Below are 26,487 nucleotides of genomic sequence, written 5' to 3'. Positions count from 1 at the left end.
GCGGCGCTGACAGGCGGCTGCATGGTGCCTGCCGCCCCTCCGCCGCCGATGCACTGAGGCCGCGCCGGGCCGGGCCGGGGGAGCCGGCGGCGGCCTGGATGGTGGCGTAGGGCCCGCGTTGCCGGCTCCCCAGCATGGCGAGCTACCTGCCCCCCTGCGTGATAGATGGAGGCACCGGGTGAGTGCGGGGGGTGGGGGGGAGCGTACCGGCACAGCCAGCCCCCTTTCTGGGGAGTCGGGGGGTGTCTCCGCCGTGCCGGCGTCCCTCAGCCGCCTCCCGCTGCCGGCTAGGGCTCTCGGCGGGGTGTCCCTTCCCCTCTCGCAGGTCTGGGCTCCTGCCGTCTGTCCCGGTCCCCTCTCGGCCTGTCGCCCCTGGGGCGGAGGGTCTTCCTCCACTCCGCGCCTCTCCACCGCTGGGGCGGCTGCTGCTGCCCACCGCCTTCCCCCGAGTACCGTCCTCCTCCTCCTTCTCCTGCCCTTCCTCCCTGTTGGGAGCTTGGAGCAGGGCGGTCCTGCCGTGGCCCGGCCGTGTGCCCCGGGCAGGCCGTGTGCCTCCAGGGGATGGTGTGTTTCTACGTGCCCTTTCCTCCTCTTGAGTCTAATTTTTGTTCATGTTCCTTGACTTTAAACTAATGTATAATGAAAATGCTAAAATTGGGGATGGCTTATTTCAAACGACTGCCTGGAGAGAGGGGACACATCTTTGCTTTGCCTGGGAGCTGTGAACTGATGCTGACTGTGGTCCGGAGGCAGGTGAGGTGTGCTTGCTGGGCTGTGGCGTCTCCTTCATGCACAGCCCGTGGACCGCAGTGGCCTTGCTGGATTGAGGTTGGGTATGCCTCTAGACAACATGTACTACATCTTGAACCTTTCCAGGTATTACCTCCAGCTAGCAATGAGATGGCAGCTGGCTGTCTTATACTGGTGGTGTTTTTTGGTCATTAGGCCATCCCTTCTTCCCCTTTGTCAAATCAGTGTGAGATTTATTTTACATTTAGGCAAACTACAAGTTTTGTGACTCAAGTCTTTGAGGACTAAAATGAATCTAAATTGCAGAGGCTGTTCTCAGGAGGCATTTCAGGAACAGGTCTTTCCTATCTGTGTCTAGAGAAGACCCATTCATCATGATCTGATAGACAGGTTCTGCTGTGCCTCAGGAGTGGGAGGTTCAGAGGGAGCTGTATTGAAGATGATGCTGAATATGTAGTGTGCTTTTGCTAATATCTTTCTTTTGCCCAACAGTTACGGACACCTCTGAGAAGGAGAGGAGACACCGGTCCATGATTCAGCCAGTAACTTTACTTGTCAGGCTCTGCCTCAGTGTTACTGATTGCATTAATTTATTGCAATAATAGACCTTTCCTCTGCAGGGAATTTGCAGCACTATTTTCATTTCTTTAATGCTTGAAAATTTAGCTTAAAATTTCCAAAACTGAGCCATCTTAACAAACCCAAACAACCAACCAAACAAAAAAAATCCAACCCCCTAAGGAAGCAGAGGAAGCACTTTCCAAAGATAGGCTATCATGCTGTCTTCTTCTGAAAAAGTGTTTCATATTTTGAAATACGACTATATTAAACTGTCACAAAACTTCTAGAGGTCTATTGGCCTGCTTCTGTTTATGCCTTATCTTTGTCCTCTCAGTGGGGTTTACTGGAGTCCACAGCTGGAAACTTTGGGAGTAGAATAGAGACCAGGTTCCATCTTGCATGTAATTCTGCCTGTGCATCAGATACTCCTTGGGAGTTTCCCAGGTTCCTTCTAATTATTTGCTCAAGATACTTTAAATACCAGTTCTCCACAGAACTGCTGATGTTACACGAATATTGCTTGACAGTTTTGAAGAGTTTTTCAAGGAGAAAATGGGAACTCTAGGTGGATCCTTTAAAAAGGCTACAGTATAAACTACAAAATCCAGAAAATGCATTAAATGCAATGTCTGTCTTTTGCAGGAGACCTCCTTTGCTCTCAAGTTTGTGGAGTGATTCCAGTGTTGGCACTAGCAGTAGATATTGCTGACCAACAGCTGTACAAAATAAGTAAGGGTAGAAAAAAACTTGTGTCCTTTCAGAGAAATAATAATTTCAGTAGAATTTCTAAAATCTGTTTAGTGCTTGCATGGGAAAAACTGGTGGAGTTTGTGTGTGAGGGTGTGTATATTAGTTTGTTTCAGGAAGGATTCGGATAGTCCCCAAATGATGTGACTTTGCACTTCCATGCCTCCAAAGGATTTTAATTCATATGAGACAACATGGTGTGTCTGCTCATGGGGCTTCTCTTGGCTTTGCTGTAGGGCACTGAAATGTGGAAGTCTTTTCAGCAATGAGATTATTGAATTTGAAATAAATTATTTTGCTGAATTCAGGAAGAAATAAAGAGTCTGAACCAAAGCAGCCAGAAGAAGTAGCTTGACTCATTGATACGCAGTCTCTGGAATTTTCCTCTGTGTGGGCTGAAAACCTTCTTATTGTTACAATGAATCTACTTTGGGTTACAGGCTTCAAACAATTCATTCAAATTATTCATGAAAGGGCTTTCAGATGAAAAACTTGGAAAAGCATAGCGGAAAGGAAAAGGTATATGCAGACGTGCACTGTGGAACGTTATGTATATAAAATACACTTTTCTACTTAGATCTCTGATGCTGAATGAGGTGCTTTGTCCAGACACTAATACTTTTTCTTTTCATGGAAGGGGACTTAAGAAGTTTATGAAAAGATGCTTCTTGTTGTTGTTTTGTGTGTAAGAAGCCTGGTTTAATTTATTGTTGTTTGCAGCCATAGGCCTCAGTCATGTAAAACACTGGAATTTCTCAAAGAAAAGCAACAACAAATGTATAGAAAATAGGTGTAGACCTTCAGTGAAAAACATACTGTCATAGCAGGACAGGATAACCTTCTTCTCTATTGGATAGATGACTGGAACTTTCTTTGTCATAAACTGTTCAGTCTTTATTCATAAATTTTGCAGAAAGTGGTAATAGTTTGCTATCATCTTTTCCATTAGTATTTGAAAATGATCTGTTCTTCTTCAGTTTTGATGCACTACATCTTCATTTTCTTTGCATGAGGTTTTCCTTGTGATCAGTTTACACTTTGATGTCAGTCTTTTTGTGGAGAAGGGCATGCTATTTTTAGTTTCGTAGGACTACCAGGCCTTTTTGGTGTTGCTCTTTTAAGTAGCTTTAAACTTCATAACTAGTTTTATTAACTGGCATTTAGCTGTGGGACCTCAGAATGCTAGTAGGTGGGTGTGCGAAACAAAGATGTCTTAAAATACCCCTCTCTTCAGTGTGTGTATTTGCAGACACTAAGGAATACTTCTATTTTGGGTGTATTTTATTGAAGTCACTCCATTTTCCTTTTAGTAAAAAAAAAACTATTTTGACAGAGTCTTATTGATGAACTTAAATACTTAATTTCTGGGAGAATTGAGCTGGACTTGTCTTAAAACTTAGGGTGTTTTTTTGTTGCTGAGCTGTTAAAGATAGCTGGAATCTCAGAACAAGTTACATTTTCCCCCTTAGTTTATTTCTGTTGCTAAATAAGTGGCTTTAGCCAGGTATTACCTCTGCTCTTTACATGTGAGACTTGTGAACAGACATTACTGTAATTGCCATTCTGGCTGTAAGAAGCCTGGGTTGATTAACTGTTGTTTATAATCACAGGCTTTAGTCCTGTAAAGTGCTAGACTCTCAAAAAAACCAATGGCTCTAATGTACACTTTATTCCTATAGTGGCTCCTAGTGCTCTTGGGTAAACTGGACAGACATAATAGATTTTTTTGTTTGATATTTCTTCCTTCATCCCTTCTTTCTTCATTCCTATTCCTTCATTACATTCTCCTTCATTTCACAAGTGCCTTTCCACGTCTTTATGAAGAACTTGTGTTGTGAGTTTCTTGGGTGTATTTGTAATAATGATAATACAGTCTGCTTATGGCAGCATGGCATCACAGGTGTCCTGGCAGTAATAACTGTTAGTTATTTAGCAGCTTAGTTGTCAGAGAATGTGTTCTCTTTACAAAAGTTATTTTTTTTGTTTGCTTACAGGACTTTCTTAAAGTGTTTTGCTGTTTTCAGTCACTTCATATCTATCTCTTCAGAGCTTTTTTTTTGTGGATGTAACGTGTTGTTTTAAAGATCTAGACCAAAAACCAGTAGAAACTGAGGAAATGGTAAAATGTTCACAGCTGGGCTTTGGTCTTTTACATACTTGTCCAGAAAAAAAAAAAAGTCCATTCTGTATTTTGAGATGGATACAGCAACTGCCTGAGTTTATGTATTTTGAGATGGATACAGCAACTGCCTGAGTTTATGATTTTTTTTTTTATATGCCTTAATTATGTTGTTCTCATGCTTTAGTAAGAATTTTCCAAAATACATAGCTGCTCTTTAAAATGGTTGAGGGTGCAGTATCTGCTTCCAAGTTTGGTCTGTTTGTACATCTTTGCAGTAATATTTTTATCTAAGTTTTTCAGTTTTTTCATGGTAGGACCTCCAAAGAGAAGGAGGTTAGGACTTACCATTCCTCAAGCAAAAGCTAGTGAAACTGATTTGTGTACTAACTAATCACCTGGGAGAAACAGGATGTAGTAGGGGATGATCTTTATTATTAGAAACTGCTTGTTTCAACAACATATAACTTTTGGATTTTTTAAAATACAATTTTTTTAAAAATTTGAAGTATCTTCAAATCCCCTTGCATAAAATAACCTTAGCCTATTGGATCAGTTTTCTACTAATCTTTAATGCAGTCTTCAGTATCCTATATTTTGGAGAGTTTCCAGTAGGTTCCTATCTCACTGGCAATAAATCTGTTACTTTTAATGAAATTAAGTTGGAATACTGACATGTTCCCTACAGCTTTCTCTGTAATTTACAGATCACAAGACGTTGCATTACCATTAGTCTGCTAGGCTGTAACCCAGGAGAAAGAAAATCATGTTTTAGATGCTTAAATATGCATTGGAGAAGGGACTGAAGACCAGGTAACCTCTCTAACTGTTTAAGTCCAGAGCCTTTCAGGTCAATGAATATTTAAATATCTTGTATAAAAGGGAACAGTCTCTGTAGGAGGTCCTGGAAGTGGGTCACCCAAACACTTTAATGGACTCTTGGGTATGCCTCTGGAAGGTGGAATGTGTTCAGGTCCTGCTGGGCAGAAGAAAAACCTGGGACCAAGTCTGCCATGTCCTGAGTGAATAGTCTGTTTGATAAGAAAGGGCAGCACAACTGCGTTGTCTCTTTTCCTTCTCTTCTTCAGTGGTTTTGAGAGTAGTTTGAGTTTCCCTTCCATCTGGTTTTGTCAAAGCACCTGAAATACAGCTGCTTTTTCAGGTCTGTCTCTTGTTTGATCCTAAACATAATTTTTTTAATAGTTTTTTTTTTTCGCTTGCTTCAACGTTCAACTATGAATTTAGTTATTCTCATAGTTCCAGTATAGATTAATGGCATGCAAAAGAAATTTTTCCAGATCTTATCTTCTGTGAGATGTGTTCTTTGAAAAGAGAACTATTTTTCAATGAGGAATAAGCTTATTCCATAATTTTAACTGGGGTTAATTCAGCTAGTGAAAAAACTAATCGATAAAATACTGAGCTATAGGCTTTTGGTAACTTTAGAAGTTATTCTAGTAGGGGGTTCTGATCCCTACTTGAGAGGGAAGGTAAAGCTATTGCAGACTGATAGCCCAAATTGACTTTTGGAGGGTGAGTTCTTTTTAATACTGTGAGTGGGTGTGAGTTTAACACATGTGTAGAGGGGGGAAAAGATGGCAAACTGAACTCATCTCTCAGCCAGAGGTTAGTTTAAGAAATGAGTTCTGATTATATTTCAGGAACCCTTAGTGTTTTACATATCTATATCTATGTACACACATACATAAAAATGGTATAAAGAGTATGTATCCATATTTACATGATTAGGTATGTGTGTATATATGTATGTATTGACTGTTTCTGCTTGATGGCCGTTTCTAGTCTTAGAACTAGGTGTCTTGAATCCAGAACCGGTTTCCTTGGTCCTTGCTGTGTGCATTTGAGAAAAGCCTATTTCAGAGAGCGAACCGAAGAGGAAGTATCCTGTAGTACATCTTAAATCCCAGTGTAACTCCTGTTCTTGCTGGTTATGTTTTAACAATATTCCCTAGGTAGACCTCATTCTAAAATGTGAAGAAACTATGCAATAATAATCATAAAAAGAATTCTTGCTAGTAATGCCCTTCTCTACAAATAAGCCTGATGTCCTGCTTATATTTTTTGAGAGCCACAGAAAGTATGCATAAACATTTTGGATTAGACTGAAAGCCTATGCCCATATAATGATGATTAAAAATACAACAAACCCTTGCCCGCAAAACACAGTCCTTGTCTTTTTGGCCTTGGGGAAAAGGCTTTTTTAACTATTATTTGAAGTCTATTGAAGCTATAGCTTTGAAGAGATGTTGAAAATATAATATTTAAATTCCAAGGTCATTGCTAATTCAGTTTTAATTCCTTTATCTAAGCAAGCTGACCTTAATGAGTGTTTTTCTACCAATCACTCCATAAAGGGGAACTTACTGTTTAAGCTGTTAATGAAGAAGCAACCCTTTGCTTTAGCAGTGGCATATATTGTTTGCAAATACTGAGAGTAGGCTGTAGACAAAGACCCTAAATTCGCTTTAGGACCTAGGTTGTGGTTGATCCCATGTAAGACTGTCATGGGTTTAGGTTTTCATGGTAAAAATGGATGTGAATAATGCTAATTTCCCTCAAGTCCTGCTATTATTATATTCCAAGCTAATGACAATATTAGAGAAAGACTTCGGTCTCTGCAGCCATTCCATTAATTTTGTTGTGTTTTTCCTTTTTTCTTTAAAACTGCTTCTGAATTTTATTTTTTTTTTGCCCCTAGGAATTAGAGCTGGTTTTTATAGTCTAGGATGTTAATTACTTCTAGTTGCTGAAGACCTGAACTAGCTTGCAGTCAGTAACACCATGCAAAGATTTAAGGTTTTGTGTGAAAATTTCTTTTTTTTTTCATCCCCAAGATACAGTTTCTTCTTTCTCTTGATCCTTTACTTGTTAAAACAGATATTATATGTGTATTGTAAGAGACAGACAATGCTTCATACCATCTGCTGCCCATTTCTAAAGCATTTTATCAATGCATGCTTACTTTGGTGTAGTATGTATGTATTACCACACACAGATACTATACCTGTGACAAAGTGAGTGGTTTGTGCAAGGGAATTGTATCAGGACTGCAACTAGAGTTCTGAACTGTGGTTTGTACTTAAGATGCGCTATTTTTTTTTCTTGTGTTTGACAATATTAAACAAATATGCAAAGTCTAATGACATCTTCAGTCATGGTAGCTTTCTGAAAGGTAAGACCTGCACAGCCCTTTTTTTTACCAAACGATGGAATGTGGCCTGCCTATCTTTTGTCATAGCTGGCTAGCAAGATGGAGAAAGTAGGACCTGAGTTTTCAGATTTCATAGTTCAGAAAAAACTGCCAAAATTTGTAAGCTGAAGGTGTCTGACAATAACACCTAAAATATTTACCACTTTCGAGTTTTCTTCTCAGCAGGATGCTACTTGAAAGCGTAACCCAGAAAATGTAGATGTGGTATGCGATTGGCCTTGACTTTAAGAAGTGTAGTGAACTGAAAGTATTTTTTTTTTTACATCTAAGTGCATCCAATGACCTTGTGATCGTTCTTTTTCTAGGTATACGAAACTTGGCTATGCAGGAAATACAGAACCTCAGTTCATTATCCCATCATGTGAGTAATTTGTTGTTTCTCCAAATTCTAATACACACCACTGTCACTGAGCAGTTTCATGAGCAAATGACATGCTTTCCAACTCCTAACTCAGCCTTCATAGTCTCCTGTCCATCTGGGAAGTGATATTCATTGCGTTAGCATCTTTGGCTAGAGTTAGCTAAAGAGAACTCCTTGTCTGCGGTTAGCTAGGACTGTTGCTCATTAAATCAGCTCTAGGTTGCTATGACAAAGATGAAGAGAACTCCTGTCCAATTTCCTTTTTATCTCCATTATTTTTCTTCCAGGACTCTTGAGTAGACAGAATGCAATTTACCTCCTGTCTACCTGGCACCATGGTTACTGCCCAGATAATCTGGGGAAAGCTTCCAATCAAATTAAATACTAAAGTGCAGGTGGTGTCTGCCTTATTTACATTGTCTGGGACTGTAGACAGTTTAATATTCAAAAAAGTTGTTCCTGTTAGGAAATGTTCTTTTTGGGTGTGTGTTTACTAATTAAAATGGTAACATGCTTTTGTTAAGCAGATTAATGTACAAAAAAATTGCTTAAATGTTGTACCTTTCTGGTGTTCTTGATTTTAATTGTTGTCTTAATAGTTTCTCTCAAATGCTATATATATTTATAAATAGTAGCACTGACTACGTATTTATGTCTAATGGCATCTGTTATCTCCACTTATGTTAAACACTGCCTTTTACTTTTTGAGAACATCAGTTAACTGCTTATTAATGCATCTAGACTGTCTTGTAGCTACTCACAGTAGAAGGAAATAATAAAGATAATCTGGGCCCAAAGAGGTGGTGTGGGGCATGCTCTTTACCAGGTGTAGCTGAAGTACTGGTTATAGTCTTACTATTTTAAGTATTGTAAAAAATTCAGACCTAAACCACTGGTAAAGATTTAAATGTCTTATGTTAAAGAGGTGGGATAGCAGGAGTTTCCTGTGATGGGTTTTGTGTTTTTTTTATAAATCCTGTTTTATAAAACTATAAACTTGGTGGGGCTTAGATGTGTTTCCAAAAGAATTGTTTGCCTGTCATAATTTTAGGGGCTGATGGTATTTGCTACATTTGTGGATGATGCCTGTCTAGTCTGCGTTTTCTACTGTATGTTATTTAGATCCTGATTATGACCTATTAAAAGAAAACTGGATCTAAATAAGGTTATGTTTTAAGAGTACTTTATTCCATTGTTATTTATAACTTGCCCCAAATTTGCTTTTTTGCTGTCTCATCTTCTTGCCTATAGCAGCCATCATCTAATAATTTTAGTGATAGTTGCAGCCTGCTAATGGGAAGCGTAAGTGTCTCTGAAGATTTCTCTGTAGCGCTGCAAATTGATTTCTCCCCTCTCCCCTTCCTCCTTCTTGCCAACCAGGATAATGACTCCAGTACTTATTTCTGAAGTACATAGTTTATTTTCTTCTCCTCCTGTGCGCTTAATTCTAGAGTTGAAACTCAGATCATCATGTTGCTTACTGACTTAGAGTAACTCCATGGAAAGTTGCACTTGCGCAGGTTTAGTGAGTGCTGTAGTCTGTAACAGAATACATTTTTAAGATTTCCTATGAGTTATTATTTACATTGAGGGATGGGTGACCAGAATCCTCTGTGATGCAGTGAGAATGAACTCTGCTATATTGCCTTGTCAATAGATTGCTTACGTAACTTCTACTTTCTGGAAACTGTGCTGTCTATATCCCAATTCTTATTTCTGGAAAAGAATCCTTAAGTAAATATTCATTGCTTGGTATTTAGCTGTTTTAATTTTGTTTTGATTTGTTTGGGTTTTATTTTAAGGTATTGCAATCCGAGAATCAGCCAAAGTAGGTGACCAGGCTCAGAGGAGGGTAATGAAAGGTGTTGATGATTTGGACTTTTTCATAGGAGATGAAGCCATAGATAAACCTACCTATGCTACAAAGGTAAGCATTGAGTATTTTTAAGAAGTCTTCCCAAAGTTTCAGATTTTTGTTTTATAATGTTCTAGGACTTTTTGATAGCCATTTAAAACATACATTTGCTTTTCTGTAAAGTATTTTTGTTGCTTTTTAAAAAATGCATGATTTGGTTCATGGTTTTTTATTTTTTCAAGTGTCTGTTTTACTAGAGCTGTCCTACATGATTGGTGCTTGGACCCTTGTGTAAATATCCATTGATATAGTGCAGCTGTTCTGTTTTCAAAATTATTAGCTATTAAAATAGTTGTAAACAGTGAATATTTAAATTCTTGCTAAAAGTGTATCCTCCTAACATGGCATATGAACTGGGAAATGCGTTGGATGCTTTTGCTTCAGGGAATGTCACAATTGTTTTCTGGAGGGCTGTCTTCAATGCAGCTTTTCTGTGAATCATATTTTCCATACCCTAGTAAAGGACTCCTTGTACTTACAAAATGTTACCGGCTTATGAATTATGTGGAAAAAAATCATATTTTATACATCCTACTGTATTACTTAAATGTCAGCTGTGTTCTTAACATTGAACAAAATGTAAACATCATCCCTGCCAGAATTTTCGTTGAAAAATATATAGCCTATGTGGTCTTTATTTCTTTTTATAGATTGGAAGGCATATTGAAGCCAAGTATGATTCTCAACTTTATAAATGATAAAATTTGTACAGAAAGAGATTAAAACACAGTGCCACAATAGAGCAATAGCAGTATTAGGAATAGAGTCTTGATTCTGGCTTCTAGTCCTGCAAGATAGAATCACAATTTGAAGTAGCAGGAGATAACTTCAAATAGTGCCTCTAAATTAAAATCAGAATGGAGGATTTGATAACCTTAACCATGAGATGAGGTGTTATCATTCTTACAGAAGATGGAAGGGTTCGGGGACTTAGGCTGTTCCTGTTTCTGTGTTTGTTTTTCTTTGTATGCATGTTGACAACTTTTCTTGCTTCAGTGGCCTATACGACATGGTATCGTTGAAGACTGGGACCTCATGGAGAGATTCATGGAGCAGGTCATTTTTAAATACCTACGAGCTGAACCTGAGGATCATTATTTTTTAATGGTGAGTTAGTGAGACTGGGTAAGAAAATATTTTTGTAAGAGGGAAACTAAATAATGTTCCAAGCACAAGTAGCTTTGTCTTTGAGGATTTTTCTCCGTGTATGTCTTTTATTTCTTCAGCAACCAGGGTGGGGGGTAGGAGGAGAGGGAGGAGGAAAATAATCTATAAAGCTGCATTATAACTAAATTCTGTTCAGGCTACTGCAGGTTGGATTTTGTTTTTGAAAAACTTCAATTAATGTTTAAACTAAATTCTGTTTGAAATTTTCTATTTTGAGTGCACTGAGAATTTTAAAAGTTTGATTACCATACCAAACTAATCAAGACATGAAGTCTTAAGACTCTCTTGAGGTGCTTTTTCAGATTTTTTTTTATTCTTGTAGACAGAGCCTCCGCTGAACACGCCAGAAAACAGAGAGTATCTTGCAGAAATCATGTTTGAATCATTTAACATACCAGGACTTTACATTGCTGTTCAGGTGAACAAAGTGAATATATACTTCTAAAGTGTACTGTATAGCTGCAGTATGTATAGTTGTCTATATGCACATGTCTAAAATGTTTGAAACAGTTTTTTCTGACATTGTAAATTAGCACACTCTGCCTGCTTCTAAATATAAACCCTTTCTCATGTAGGCAGTGTTGGCCTTAGCTGCCTCTTGGACGTCACGGCAGGTTGGAGAACGTACTTTGACTGGAATTGTCATCGATAGTGGTGATGGAGTGACCCATGTAATTCCTGTGGTATGTGTAGCAGGATGCAATTTGAAATTATCAGTGGTTTGGACAACAGGGTTGGTTTACTATAGGTTTAAAAAAGAAGTGTCAAATGAAACGTTATTTTAAAGTTTTTTCTGTTGCTTGGTTGTTTGGGATTTTTTCCTCCCTTATTGTTTTGAAAAATATGTATTTTGTTCTGTGAAATGAATGTGCAATTAATTCAGCTTGCAGGCTATAGGTAGGTCACAGTAAGGAATCGTCAAGCCATCTTTTAAAGGCTATTTCCATGTAAAACTGTGTCTTCTGTTACTGTGATGCCTCAGTTCTGTGTAATATTAATGCTTATCACAGTTTTGGATCTCCTGCATGCCACCAATGTCTGACAAGAAATGTCCTAACTTTTTTGATGTCCTGCAGTTTGATTGCTTTAATATAGCTGACAATGTGTGCTACTTACATGATATATTGTATTTTAGAAGTTAGTGAAATCTGTTTGTGTGGAAACAACTACAAGCTTGTATAAATGCGCGTTCATATACATGGCTGATCTTATACATGGTTGAGCTTAATTATATTAGGATGTTAAAAATACAGAATTATCTGTGCATACAGACATCTGTTCCGTTGATGTCATTTTGTGTATTTCTGAAGCATATAGTATGCTTGAATGATCAGTTATTTTAGAAATGAAAATTTTATTCCCTTTAACTTCATCTTACATTTTGGTATTAACCTGGTCTTCTCAGTATTTGCATGTGGGAAATGCTGGGAAAAGTGTAAAAAAGACAAGGGAAGAAATAATGTTGGCTCAGCAATACCAGTGTTTTCAGTAAATGCATCCTGAAAAAAAATTCAGCAAATTTGTTTTTTGTTGTGCTTATCATTAGATATGACTTAATATAATTTTTCTTGTCTGAGAATTTTAATAATTTTTATACTTATTATTTTTTCACTCTCAAACAGGACATGAGTGGTCTATTTATATTAGGTTGCTCTTCAGATCATGCCTAAAAGACAAAAAATCTTGCACACATTAGAAGACAGTCTAATCAGATGGTTACTATCAGTTGTGTATCTATTAGATACTCAGTATCTGTTTATGTGTAATCATCGAGGTCTTTTAAATAAAACTAGTAACCATTTTGTAGTGGGTTGCACATTTTTATAGTAATTTTACAGTTTCAAGATTTTACTTTTAAAATCATAGCAATGTATTATAACAATGAGCATTAGTTTTGCTGTTAATTATTGATACACAGTAGGTTTTTCCCTAAATATTCTTTTCCTCTCCTCCTACATAGGCAGAAGGCTATGTAATTGGAAGTTGCATCAAACATATTCCTATTGCAGGTAGAGATATTACTTACTTTATTCAACAGCTCCTAAGGGAAAGGGAGGTGGGAATTCCTCCTGAACAATCTCTGGAGACAGCAAAAGCCATAAAGGTACACCCTTCTTTATATCTTAACAAATACATAACTGAAACTCTTTGAGCTATTTTTTTGGCTTTAACAAGTTGCCGGTGGCTCTTTTAAAAATGCAAATGTAGGCAATGTATTGTAATTACGCAAGCTTCTGGTGGTTTATCCAATCAAGTGCGGGGGAAGGAGAAAGAGGAAGAAAATCTTCATGCTAGACTGTTTGGAGTGAATATGTTCTGCAGATTAAATCAGCATTTTAAGCTTTAGATTTGTTTAACATATGCTTTTTAATTTAATAAAAAATTATGTGTAATGTCAGTAGGGTGATTGTGAGGGTCCAATCTTGCAATGAAAGCTCGCCATTGAACTTCTTTATCATCACAGACCTAATGGTCGTGATGTTTTCATTTTGAGAGAGTAATCTAGGTGAGACAGCGTGCAATCTTGTTGAAACAAATAGGCCATGTGCATTGTCTTGTAGGGTTGAGTCTTCAATAGTCATTTGGGTGAGAACATCTGTTCAACAGCCCCATCTGTAAGAATGCTCACATATTTTTGTTTCCAGATTATGTTATACTTTAATTCAATGATGGAATAATTATTTTGTCAATTTTTAATGCATGATATTTCTTAACAGGAGAAATACTGTTACATTTGCCCTGACATAGTGAAAGAGTTTGCCAAGTATGATGGAGATCCTCGAAAATGGATCAAACAGTATACTGGCATCAATGCAATCAACAAAACCAAGTTTGTTATAGATGTTGGTTACGAAAGGTTCCTTGGACCTGAAATTTTCTTTCATCCTGAGGTAAGAATAGGGACTAGCAATATGGAGTTACAGAAACTTTACTGTGTGAGGGAAGAGGTGGGGGGGGGGGGGGGAGAGGGAGGTACTGTAATTTCTGGTGCCAGTGCGCCATCACGTGGAAGCAAGATACCAGTAAGTCTCCAAACTGGAAGCCATGTACTGCCTCGGATAACTTCAGCACAGAAAAACATGAGCACAGCAGATAACTTTTTTTCTAATGTCTCGTGTAACATTTAAAGTATTTTATTCTGTTTCTTTAAAGGCAATCTAAAATTGAGAAGAATTTGTTTGAATTTCCAGATTTTATATAGTTTTTTCCTTCTTTCTTTCAGCATTAGTTTAAACCAGTATGCCTTCATACCGTGTGTTTGATTATGTTGCCAGTCCCTTTGGGCACTACTCTGCATGATAGCATTGCATTGATAATATTTTAAATCTTGGGTGCTGACTTTTGATACCGAGTCATTTTATAAAGCACGGATACTAAATTTGTTCTTGAGGGAAGTCCACTGAAATCTCTGTTGGTGTGGTCATAAGTAACATGTACAGTTCCGGGAAATGTTATGATACTTAGTCTGTCTGGTTTTTGGTAGTTCAGTCTGAGTGAGCTTCAGGATATTGTGGGAGAGGAAAGAGTCAAGTTTTAATATGTTACAGCATATCAGAGAAGGTCCTCTCCATTTCTGCGCACTCCATGGAGTTTATTGCAGGCATCCTGAACCTGCCATACTATTAAAAAATTAAATCAAGATCCACATTAACACTGGAGAAGTTTCCTTTTGTCTACTCTGCTCCTATTGGAAGAATACTAAAAATCCTCATTCTCTCACCTTTTGTCTAAATTCCAGCCTTAATCTCTTTGTGGTCAGTTTGTAGCCATCTGATCTTGTGCCAACACTAAACCTCTGGGCTAAATAGCTTCTCCTCCCTGCTGTTTACCCATATGATCTTACCGAGAGGCATTGAATCCCATGTCAGACATCATTTTAATAGCTCCTCTTTCCATAGTCCCTTCAAAGACTGTTAGGAACAGGGTAAAGGACTAATTTCCATTTTCTTCATTTCTTGATAGTTTCTTGGCTCTGTATTGAAAAAAAAACTGAACTGACTTTCTAGACAAGAAAAACACACTAGATGATATGTACTGCATCCAAAGAGAATTTCTCGCTGGACTTCATTAACTCCTCACTTCAAAGGGTATCAAGTTAGCTAGGTAAAAGCTGCCTTTGGTAAAGCTGTCTTGTAATCCTTTCCTGTTTTCAGTTTAAACAATTTGTTCTGAAGTCTTTAATACTCTTGAAGGTAGGCTTTGGGGTTTGTAGTTATCCAGATTGTTTCTCCGGTTTGTCAATTAGGTATTTTACTTGCTATTCACTAACCATATGGTATTTGCTAGCAGACTGCAATTTCACATGTCACTTCTCTTGTCCCCGTTCTTGGAGCATGTTATACTCTGCTTTGGATGCTATAACTCTCATTTTTACTTATTCCTTTTGCCCTGCTGTTATATCAATATCTTTGAGGAGAGCTCATGAGAAGTTTTCAGACTGTAGCTCATTCGGATGAGAACTCTCTGTGTTGAAGCAACACTGCTTCTTTCTTCTCTTTTAATTTATGTGGCTTCTTCATGTTTTAGCTTCTTGCATGATTAATTCTGTCTATGGAAATTAGCGTGAATTCTTGGGGATTTTTCACATAATTTTTATGACTCCTGGTCTCCAAGCCAACTTCCTTTGCTAATTTCTCTTTCAGTTCAATGTATACTTATGTTTTGGCTTTTGATATTCTTCCAGTTAGATACTTCATCTTGTTTAGGATGTGAATCCCCAATAGTTTCTACACCTTTGGGAAAGTTTTAAAGTTATGTAATAATATATCTATTATAATATATTATTATGTATTGATAATTCATTTAATTTCTCAAAGTTTAATCTCTGAAAGGGCAAATCCTAGACTACGAACTACTGGGTTTTTTTTTATGTTCATGCTAAGTTTTAAGTGGAAAATTGCCGCTAGTCCAAGAATGTTTTCTAGCATTAGCAACTCTGACTCTCTAGTATTTATACATGCAGAAATTTACTTTAGCACTGCATTGATGTTTGCATTTATGGGGACTTCTACTCAAGACCTTAGGGTATTTATGCCTTTTTGAATACTAGAAATTTTGTGTGCTTGGAAAAAAAAATAGGACTTTTTGGTGGGAATTTAACATAAATATTTTAGTAGGGTTGAAAATTTTTTACAGGGGAACATTCCCATTTGCACACTAATGTTTTTAACTTCACTTAAAAGGAAATACAGGACCGCATTGCACAGTAACAGTATGTTTAATATTGCAGGAGAACTCAAATTCATGTCGTGTACAATAGCAGATCCATAGTGTGTAAACAGTGAATTTATGACCAAGGAAAAGAATCTGAATTTCTCAGAAGAAAAAGGAATTTTCATTTCCCCTGTACAGGAGTGGGTTTGTTATAATGTAGAGTAAGTCGTGAGCGGGAGTAATACTGACTTGGATTCCTACTCACCCCCTTTAAAAGTGCTATTACAAAAATCTTTCTACAGTCTCACTTCTGCCTCTTTGTTTCTCCATTTTTGGGACAAAAAACCTAATCTCTGTTCTATTTCATTTTAGTTTGCTAATCCTGATTTTATGGAATCCATTTCGGATGTAGTTGATGAAGTTATACAGAACTGTCCCATTGATGTCCGGCGTCCATTATATAAGGTATGGTATATAAGTATTTGAAGACTAGATATCAGCGTCATTATCATGAAGCATATACATAGCTACCACTTCCTCCGCTATGAGAAATGTGAACTTTAAATAAAGTTCAAGTTAAAGTGCCACTTCTGAATGAAAAGTATTTGATAATTGCTGCTTTTTCTTTTTGAAAGAAGAGTTAACTGTAACAGTGGCTTGATACATAGGTAAGTATTGTCCCTGAGGAACTGAGGCAGAGGAATGTTATTTCTATCTGATGTTTGTAATGTGAATTCTCGTGCATGAAGGCCTTTGTTTTTTGCCATTTTAAGGGCTACATCATGGTCTCACCCTTCTCATTCTCCTCTGCCCCCTGCTTTATTAAGCAGAGGTTTCAAAAACATAAATTTTTTCGTAGTCTTGACTTGTATCTGCCCACTGGCTGCAGTTTTAGCCAGGTATTGAACCTGGTATTAACGTACATGAAGAGTTCAGATCTTTAGGAGACAGCTTAAACTTGCCCAGGGTATAGTCCAGAGAGTACTTTCAGTCACTGATCCTTTAAGAAAGGAAAAGGAAGAGACTGACAGGCATAGCCGATGGCAAGCTCTCGTTGTATTGGCAGCACATCCTATGCTTCCTGGTTGTTTTCTGCTTTTGAAGTAGCAGTGCCCTTTTGAAAATAACCATGTAAAGTAGTAACATCGAGAGATTTGCTTGCTCATGTAGAAGGTGGTAGTTTTCCTTACCTATGAGAACAAGTGTTAAGTTCCAACTGAGTTGTATCTCAGGCTAATCATAACTATTAAAATTCTGCGGTCTGTTCTACTGGTCTAGTAAACATCCTTTGTAATCTAGAATGAGACATAGTGCTTCAGAGCAAATCTGTTAGCTATGAGCAGGTTAAAACTACTTAACAAGTTTGTATGTGGAGTGAATTTTGCAGTAGACATCTTCAAAGGGTTCAAGCTTAGGTATGTTGGAGAAGATGTTAGGAAACTCTTAGTGTTTGGTTGTGCTTAGGGTCTGTGCTTTTTTTTCCCAAGAGACCAAAGCTGCCATAGAGAAATAGCTTAATTGCTTGGTAGGGTAGGAATTAGTACTGACTTCTGAAAAGTGGTATTTAAAAACTGAGATTAAGTTACTCTTTCCTCACCATAATTGGCAGGCAAATAACTTTCTATTGGCTTGCCACTGATTGTGACTTTGTTTTTTCATTGTGCCTGCTTACTTAAAACAGTGTTACACAATTACATGTCGAAGGTAATGATAGATGTCAGTAGTTGTTAACGCTAATAGTTGCTGTCTTGCAAGGTCACTGCAAAGGGATGAACATCTCTGTTCTCATTGTTTAAAACAGTGTATAGGTGTGGAAATCCACTTATACTTTCTCTTAGTTTTTGTGGTTTATCAGTTTCACTTTCCCACAGTGCTGCATGGTGGTTAGCCAAGGCCCTGTGCTTTGGAGCTGGGTTTCCATCAAATGTATTTGGATTCTTTCCCAGTGTTCATGCAGAATATACCTGCAAGTACCCTCCTTGCAGATTAAATGTGGTATGTAGCATTTGAAGCATTGTTTCACAGCCCATCTGTTGATGTCCTATGGTATTTCTTTGTTCGAGTTTTGCCAGTATCTCTGTTTCCCAATCTGATGAGCATCTCTCTTAAGAGGCTAGTTATCTTACCTTATGTTGACTTCTGGACCAGCAGGACCTTCATAAGAGTGACTTCTTCCGCCACATCTGATAGCCTCTAGCTGTTCAACACCAAGCACAAACATTCTTTCACACTTGATGAAGCCTTTTAAATTGTATAACGGTTGCCAGCAATGCACTCTTCATTTCCATGATTACACCATCTTAATGTGATTGCTTGGAAGAATGGATTGATACTCTTATTCTGTGTCTCTCAACACAGAGTTGAGAGTTCTGGATTGCTTGGGATGAGCTGTTTTCTGCTAAAATGGAAGAAGATGGGTAGACTTCTGGGTTTGGAACCATGGGACTTGCACTGAAATGTGAGGAAGTAAGGTGGATATTTTTTTTTTTTCTTTTTAACAAACCCAAATCTTCAGAAAGCAGAATGAAATTTAAAGTGAGTGCTCAGATGAAATGATAGAGGAGTAATTTTGGATCTTACCACATGGCTGAAATAATCTGGCATCCTTGCTGTGTTGATCACTCCTGTGTGTTGAATTCCACTGAAAAATGGCCCATCATGCATGCAGCTAGAAATGCGATCGTGCTTTTGCGGCATTCAGTGGAGCACTGCATCACCCTTGGCATTCTTTGGGAAGAGTGGTGTATAGTTCATCTAATTCTAGTTTTTGGAGAATTCTTTAGCTTCCTTCTTTCTCAAAATGTTGTTTCACAGCCTTTCCTCATAGTTACCTAATATTTATACAAATACATAGTATAACTGATATCACATAAATGCAGAGAAACTAGAGGGAGAGAGCAATAGCATGATGGGGACTACACTCTGCAGAAAAATGCAGTCCTTTCCCCAGATTTCAGGTTACTATGAGTGTACTACTAAAGAGTGCAACTAATAAACACCCAGCTTGTATCGGTGGGGAATATCTGCTCTGTGGTATAGCCACAACAGATGCTAGTGTTGGATGCTTTCAATACTAGTTGCTATTTAAAAGTCTCTTTTCAACCTGGAAATGCTCTGAAACTTGTACTAATGTTTGTCAGTTAGGGCATGAGTTTCGAGACTTAGTGTCAAAAAAAGAGTAGCTGAATTTAACAATGAATATAGTTATAATAACTTTAAAGGTGGATGGAGGGCTTTCAGAAGTTCTAAAAAATGCTTGGTATTCTACTAAGTATTTTTTGTTGGTAACAGGTTCAGAAACTGTCACTCTTATTCCACACTCTACTTCATCTTCCTTTTTCCTCATCCAGAGTCTCTTCCCCAGATACTTCCAGAGTTTAGATGGTAGCAGCAGATAAGAAAAGTATTGACAGCTCTGAGGTCTGTGCCTTCTCCCAGTAGGAAGGATGTAAGTGTAGGGTCATTGATTGTCCCAACAATTGATTTCTTTCAACTTTTGTCTGCTGTGTTTTTGGCACAAATACATGGATGAAAGAATTTAAGATAAGTGACATCTGACAACAGGTTAATTCTGTCAGAAATCTCTCTGAAAGATCCTAACCAAGCATGTTTAAGTATTTATGATTCAGATCATGATGGATCAAGTTGTAGCCTCCTTGACCTCAAACTTTTAAGCTAGGTTCTCAAGCTGAAAGCATTGCATGAGGTGGGAGCTGTAGTGTATTGACAAGTGTGTTGTTTTATTGTAGGTAAATCGTCCAGGTTTTCAGTGTACATGCAGGTGCATGGGGATGGGATTTTAACAAAAAGACTTTTTATCCGGCTGTGCAGTTGTTGTGCACCATAGTGAACTTGAGCTTGTTGATACAACTAAGATTTGGACTAGAGTTGTTGTATCAGTGTTCTCTTGGAAGGTTAAACTGTTGTCTGCCCAGCTCATAGCGAACCATTCTCAAAACCTGGAGACATCTGGGATGCGGGAGGCTAAAGCGGTGGTAAACATCCTGCCCCGCCCCCGCCCCCCCCCCCCCCCCCCCCCCCCCCGATCTCTTCTAACTTGAATTGCTGGTAAATACTTTGTGCGAAAACAGCTTCCCCTGCGCTGCGTGGTGTGTAGGTGGCGCTGTCAGACTGCTGTGCGGCGTCTGGCAGGACATCTGCGAGCTGCACAGAGAAATGCAGCCCGTGACGGTGCCCACCTTATCTGCAGTATCAGCCCCTATTCTTGCCTTTTCTCTCCGAAATTGTAGATATCCTCAAGGAGACGACTAGATAGGTTTCAACTGACTTGCTTGCCAGTGCTTCAGCAAAATGACAATGTTTGCTGTTAATTACTAAGTGTAGAGTGGGGAGGGTCTGTGGGTGAGGTAAAGCTGGAGAGACTGCCAGATCATTAGATCTGCATCACAAGACACAGCAAACAAAAGGTATTTCTGCTACCTTTGGAAGCAGAAATATCACTTGGGCTGGAAACCCCAAGTGATTAACACTGTTCATGTAGCACAGGAGTACTGAGGAGAAGCCCTGTTTATTCCTATCACAGCTGTAATTAAATTTATAACATTACCTGTGCTAGCTGGTTTAACAATAGCTGAATACATCTGCAGTATTTTGTGGTTACTTTTGTGTCTGAGTGCAGGCATATTTCTGCAGAAGAGAAATGTGCTTAAATCTTTAATTAAACATTAAATCTTAATGTTTCTTCATTGTTAAAAGTCAAACTTACTTTAAAAAACAGTGTTTCTCACAATACATTTACTTCTTTGTAATAGATTTGTTGTTTGAGATACATATATATATAAAAAAATATTTCACCTTATACTTCCCATACAGCATTGGCAAATATTGCCTTGTTTTAACTAAATTAGGAGGCATGTACCTTCGATTCACTTGCTCATGAGTGCTTGGCTTCAGCTTCTGAACTTCCCAGTTTTTACCCATACTAATTTTTAAGTCACGTATTGCTCATTACATGTCTGTGTGGTTGTGTCATGTTAAACAACTTTAATTTAGGCTATCATTTGGAAGGAAGGGAGACTGGGCTGTGTTGAAGTTTGCATTTACCAGAAAAGCAGTGGATGCTTCTCAGCTTGATGCTGCAAAGTCTGAAGTGTCCAGCTGAGTGTGCTTATACCACATCACAAGGTGCAGTGTCAAGATGCACAAACCGGTTCAGCACCTTGTGTTTGGTAGCACTGAGTTCTGCAGAAGCTAATTTAACATGTTGGAATTTTTATTTAAACTTTATTTAGATAGAGATTTCTGTTACAGTAACTGGGTTGTTTTGTTAGGTAGCTTCATTTCTCTGCAGCATTACACTGTACAGGGATAATACCAGAAATGGTATGGAGAGAAACTCAATATCCTGGAGTTCATAAGACAAGCAAAGGGTATGGATGAGAAGTGAGAAATTTCTTGCCAGCCCTCTGAGATGCTTGGTGTTCACGCCCTGGTTTCCTTCCAGAAATGGCCTACTTTCATTATTTACTTGTGGTTATTTTTTTCATGTGTGTGGAAGGTCTTCATCCCTCCTCTCTTCTAAGGGAACACATTCTTTTGAAACAACTTAAATTTTCAATGTTAGCTATAAAAGTAAAAATCGGCTGAAGCTTCTTTCTGTCAGATGGTATAATGATCAGTGTTAGCTGTGAAACCTGTGGTCTGCTTAGAGCTGTTAAACCAGTGAAGCGTGTTTCAGCAGAGTAAGATCAGAATAAGTTTTGTTTAAAAGAATCTGTTGGAAACAGATACTTAAATCCTGACTTCCTTGATGTCTTTTTCTGGGAGGCCAGGGAATGCCCAGGAAGGCTGAGAACCCAAACATCACTAGTAAGCTTTCTTCACAGATGCATTCAGCATGCTTCATTGTTACGTTTTTCATTAAGCAGTTACTGGAATTACTGTGTTGTGTTGCACTCAGTTATTCTAGAGAAGTTATTTGCTGTGGAGGGGTGGTTTCTTCGTTGTTTTTTGGGGGTTGTTTTTGCTTTTATCTGACCTTTTTCTACCTTCATTGGGTCCTTTGTAAGTGGTGGGTGTGTTGTTTAAGGACTGGGGAATGTGTATGGATTCTGCTTGTGTTGTGAGTGAGGACTACCTGGCTTCTGACCTCCTTGCTGAGTTGTGATAACTCACTGAAGCCTGTACGTAAGCAGTCTCCTGCTAAAGATTTAGCACAGATTTGGCCCAGTGCTGTTAAGAAGTGCAGGGAGCAGGGGAACTGTAGCTGTATAATTAACCATCTCATAATAGTAGTTGGTGTCACCTAGTTACTTATCCAAAATTCTTCTTGGCCTGGCTTGTCCAGATATGTGATAATGAGATGACTCACCTTTTCAACAGATATGCCCTAGTACTTCTGTTCTCCTTGACCAGTATTATTGTTAAACTTAATTCAGTGTGTAGAAGTACTTGAATAATCATAATCTGCGGAAGGTATAACCTCTTAGCTTCTAACCCTGGAATGGCAAAAGATCCTCCCAATGTTACTGCTAACTCTGTGGTTGCGTGAGTTGGTCTCAGATGTATTCAAACAATTATTCTCAAGTGTATTCTGAAATCTGGTTTTAGTGTTAGCATTGTCCACTTTATGGAGTATACTTGAAGTTTAATTTGCTTTGAGTAGAATTATTGCTTTCACCGTCTTTGCCAACTTCATTATCTCTAGGTAATGTTTTCTGATGGCATCTTTTTAATTGCTGTTTCATCACTCAGGTTGGTGGTTGTCTTTTTTTTTTTTTTTTCTTCCCCATTAGCAATTTTCTTTTCACATGTGGAGTGCATGACCACTTTGAGGCAGAGGAAGAGATGTTCTTGTGTATGGGGAGAGCAGGAGGAATCGCCCTCCTACTTGAATTTTAGGACCAACTGTGGTTCTGACTCTTGTTTATACATATGACTCATTTCCTCTTCTCTGTCCTCTGTTTATACATATGGCTCCTTTCCTCTTCTCTGTCCTCTTTTTTTCTTCTGGGAAATGTTTCAGTAGTGTTACGGGCATGTGCAGGTGTCTTTTAAGTACACCTGCCTTGTTATGCACTCTTATACTGTAAATATCTGAAGCTCTGAAGAAATTAGTTTTTCCTACTGTAATGGTTTTTACAAGTACAGAGATTTTTTTTTTTCATTAATAAACCAAAAGCTTTTTTTTTCTCACTTCAGAAGTTACAAACAAGATTTTCCTTGTTATCTGTTGCTTAAAATCCAAGCAGGTACTTCTGCACCCTGCAAGTGTGAACACTTATTACGTACATCTTTGACTCTTCTGATCTGTGTGCGGGTTCCTGGCTGAAAACAGTGTTTCAGGGATTCTTTCATTACATGCGCAGTCTTGGTCTGCAGTGTCAAAAACTATTACTGAGAGAGAATCCTTTGACCCTTTGTGTATAATGAACTCTTGATCTCAGTTGAGTTGCTAGTGGACATGTGTCTAAGGCATATAAGTGGTTTTAGTATGCACTAATTGGCACTTTGGTTTGCAGTTGAGCAGTATTCAAGGACACACATGAAGTTTTGTCACAGAGTTCATTTTTCTGATTATGAAATGCTTTTTTGTTGCTACTCATGTTCTAGGGTTCCTGTTTTGAATCCCCTCACTTATTTTAAAATTACTTCTGTGTTAGTCTATGACCCTACAATGTTATCAGAATTAAGGTTGTGACATTCTAAAACCCCTATTCAAAATCCAAGTACAAGTCCAGGCTAAGAGGCTTTTGGTTCCCTTCTGAAAACTTAAGTAACACCAGGCAAGCAGGTGTAGACAGGAAAAGTGAAAGGCATTGTACCTTTCTCTGTACTCCAGTCCTCTTCGGAGGTGTGGTACCTTTTTGAAGAATCATTGGACTTGCTGGTTGCCATGTTTAGAAGTTTAGCTCTTAAAGAAATTGAGTTCTAGATAACTTTACAGCTTTTGGAAAGAATCATAACAGTAATATGATAAGGCTAGAGCCTTATTTTTAATCGGGGCTAAAACTGCTTACTATGAGCGTTCCTGGGAAACTTCTTGATGTAGTGTTTTATTTGTGCTGCTCTGCATGTGTAGGGTACTAACTCAACATTTTAATGTTAACTACTCTTTTGTAGTAACATATTCTACATAAAACTCTTCTTTAAAGGGGAAAAAAAGAAAGTAGGGGACCATGGACCTCCTATGGAAATTGAGCAATGCTTAAGGTGCTCTGTGTAGCCTGCCAGCTTCCTAGTGATGTTAAGATCCAAATAATCACCTCTGCAGTGCTGGCATTTGGGAAACGTGCTTGAAGATGAATTTAAAGAATGTATATTTATTTTCTTCACAGAATGTGGTCCTCTCAGGAGGATCCACGATGTTCAGGGACTTTGGACGACGACTGCAAAGGGATTTGAAGAGAGTAGTGGATGCGAGATTGCGACTTAGTGAGGAACTCAGTGGTGGTCGGATAAAAGTAAGTAAGCATATGAGGTGCATTAATTACATGAGTAGTGAAAGAAAGTAAGTTCAAAATTTTCACCTCACTAGTGAAAATGCAGTGTTTTAAAATAAGTAGCATATGTATGTGTTGTTAAATGTGTTGGTAGCATTGCAATGTATGACATGTCTTTACAGGAATCTTAAAGCTACTGTGAGCAGTCTCTAGGCAATTCTGGTTTCCCTTCTAGGAGATATGTGATATTAGCAGTAGACAAGGGGGATTTAACTGTTATGACCTTCAGCATACTAATCATGAAGACTGTTATGACTTGGTCACCTAGGGAACATGGCAGACTGAGTAATAAGTGTGAGATAGTGATGTGAATGGAGGGGTGAAGATGTCTGGGTCTGAGCATTTTCAGTTTGTAAGGATCTTGCCAGAAAATGTAAACCAACTAAATATGAACTGTTTTTCTTAGCCCAAACCAGTTGAAGTTCAAGTGATAACACATCACATGCAGCGTTACGCAGTTTGGTTCGGTGGTTCCATGCTGGCTTCAACAGTAAGTCTTTATCAAAACTGTTCTTAATTTTTTTAATTGCATGTAGTTTTCTGGATATATTTGATCTGAGTACTAAGTTTTAAACCTTTTCATTGTGACAGCCTAAACTGTGTCACAATCTGGAATCCTTACCCAACTTTTATCTCAGTAAAATTTGTACAGGGCAAGTGGGAGCTTTACTTGAGTAAGGGTATTGTGATTTGACATAATTCTGAAGTAGTTTTTATATGGTAGTTGCAATATAGTCCCTTTATCCTTGAAGTCAGCACTAGAGAATAGTTAGGACTTCAGGAATATAGGATCCAAATCAATGGTCTTAAACCTGAGAGAGAACCAAATACAGAAAAATGGGAGCAATTCCCACCTTCAAAGTGGGATTTCTTATTGCTGTGTTTAAAAACAGTCTTCTTGACTAATCGTATTCTTATTCTAATGTTTCTAGTTTTATTCTATTTCAGAAATCTAATACCATATCATAGAGCTGTAATCTCCAAAAACGTTAAGGCATTAGTTTATTTGTTGGTTCTTCTACTTGATATATTCTTACGCTTTTGAGAGTATTTGTTTTATATTTTCATAGCCAGAGTTTTTCCAAGTATGTCACACCAAGAAAGACTATGAAGAGTATGGCCCTAGTATTTGTCGTCATAATCCTGTTTTTGGAGTCATGTCATAATGCTTGTCTAATGGAAACAAGATATCTGATACCTTGCTGGTGAAGAAACTCATGTAAAGCAGAGGAAGGCAGCAGATACTGTAAATACTGAAACAAGATGTGGTTATCTCTTGGAAGCATTTGGATCACCGCTGTGCACTAAAGCACAACTTACAGCCCCAAGTCATTTCAGTAAAAGCCATTTCTCTGCTGACTACTTCAAAGACTATCCTTCTTTCTTCCTAAATGTGAGGTAATTGAGAATAGGTAAGTCTTGGTTTAGGAGGTTGTGCAAATACTACTGAACCTGAATCTAGAAGAATAAGGCAGTGTTTTACTGCTTGTGGAAAGACATAAACCTTTCCCACTTGTGCCCTGATTTTGCAATCAAATCTTTAGCAATGGAGCACTAAATACCACATTGCCTTCAGAGGAGTTGGAATGGATGCAGATACCTGCCCAGAAGGATTAGATTGCAGGATTGGGACTGTACTTTGTAAATGTAGGTTTTTCATATCATTTTGTATTTTATGATATTGGTAGGGTTAATTGATGACTAGTTCTAAGCACGAACAGCTATCAATGTCATGGAGTGATGTTACGCATTTCCAGGTGTGAGGCATGTATTGGAGTTGTACTGGTATTATTTTTGGAAAAAAAAAAAGCCATGTATGCTAGAAACTGATTTGTTCATGTTTGGATGACACAAACTAAGTGATTTACAGTATTGTATGAAGTTTATTATAGCCACTGTTACTTTGTTTTGAATTTTCTGAAACTGTTTTATAGAAGATGATGTTTTGTTTTGATGTTGGTGAGTGGTGGATGACACATGGGCCTTGCACCAGTGAAATAAAAGCTGTTAACATCTTTA

General features: G+C 38.1%; 1 protein-coding gene across 3 annotated transcripts; it reads left to right on the top strand.

Moving 5' to 3' along the window:
• ACTR3B (actin related protein 3B) lies at positions 1–26,487 on the top strand. Of its 3 annotated transcripts, none has more exons than XM_074868953.1 (12): positions 1–178; positions 7,715–7,770; positions 9,573–9,697; positions 10,682–10,792; positions 11,175–11,270; positions 11,428–11,535; positions 12,813–12,956; positions 13,570–13,743; positions 16,379–16,471; positions 24,304–24,429; positions 24,875–24,958; positions 25,543–26,487. In XM_074868953.1, the coding sequence occupies exons 1-12, from the start codon at positions 135–137 to the stop codon at positions 25,675–25,677; spliced, it is 1,296 nt and encodes a 431-aa protein (XP_074725054.1). In that variant the 5' UTR covers positions 1–134; the 3' UTR covers positions 25,678–26,487. The 3 variants fall into 3 exon arrangements, with proteins under 3 accessions (XP_074725054.1, XP_074725036.1, XP_074725045.1); XM_074868935.1 differs by having other exon boundaries at positions 25,539–26,487; XM_074868944.1 differs by lacking the exon at positions 1–178 and adding an exon at positions 4,971–4,990 and having other exon boundaries at positions 25,539–26,487.

The sequence above is a fragment of the Strix uralensis genome, chromosome 1 (assembly GCF_047716275.1).
Source record: "Strix uralensis isolate ZFMK-TIS-50842 chromosome 1, bStrUra1, whole genome shotgun sequence".
Taxonomy (NCBI): Eukaryota; Metazoa; Chordata; class Aves; order Strigiformes; family Strigidae; genus Strix; species Strix uralensis.
Note: the sequence above shows the minus strand (reverse complement) of the source record. Positions and strands in the feature narration are given on the sequence as shown.

Excerpts from the sequence above, each read along its gene's own strand:
- ACTR3B (XM_074868953.1), top strand. The coding sequence starts at position 135 with ATGGCGAGCTACCTGCCCCCCTGCGTGATAGATGGAGGCACCGG. Across the intron at positions 10,793-11,174 it reads AGGATCATTATTTTTTAATG|ACAGAGCCTCCGCTGAACAC; the intron begins GTGAGTTAGTGA and ends TTATTCTTGTAG. Across the intron at positions 24,959-25,542 it reads GTTCCATGCTGGCTTCAACA|AGTTTTTCCAAGTATGTCAC; the intron begins GTAAGTCTTTAT and ends TTTCATAGCCAG.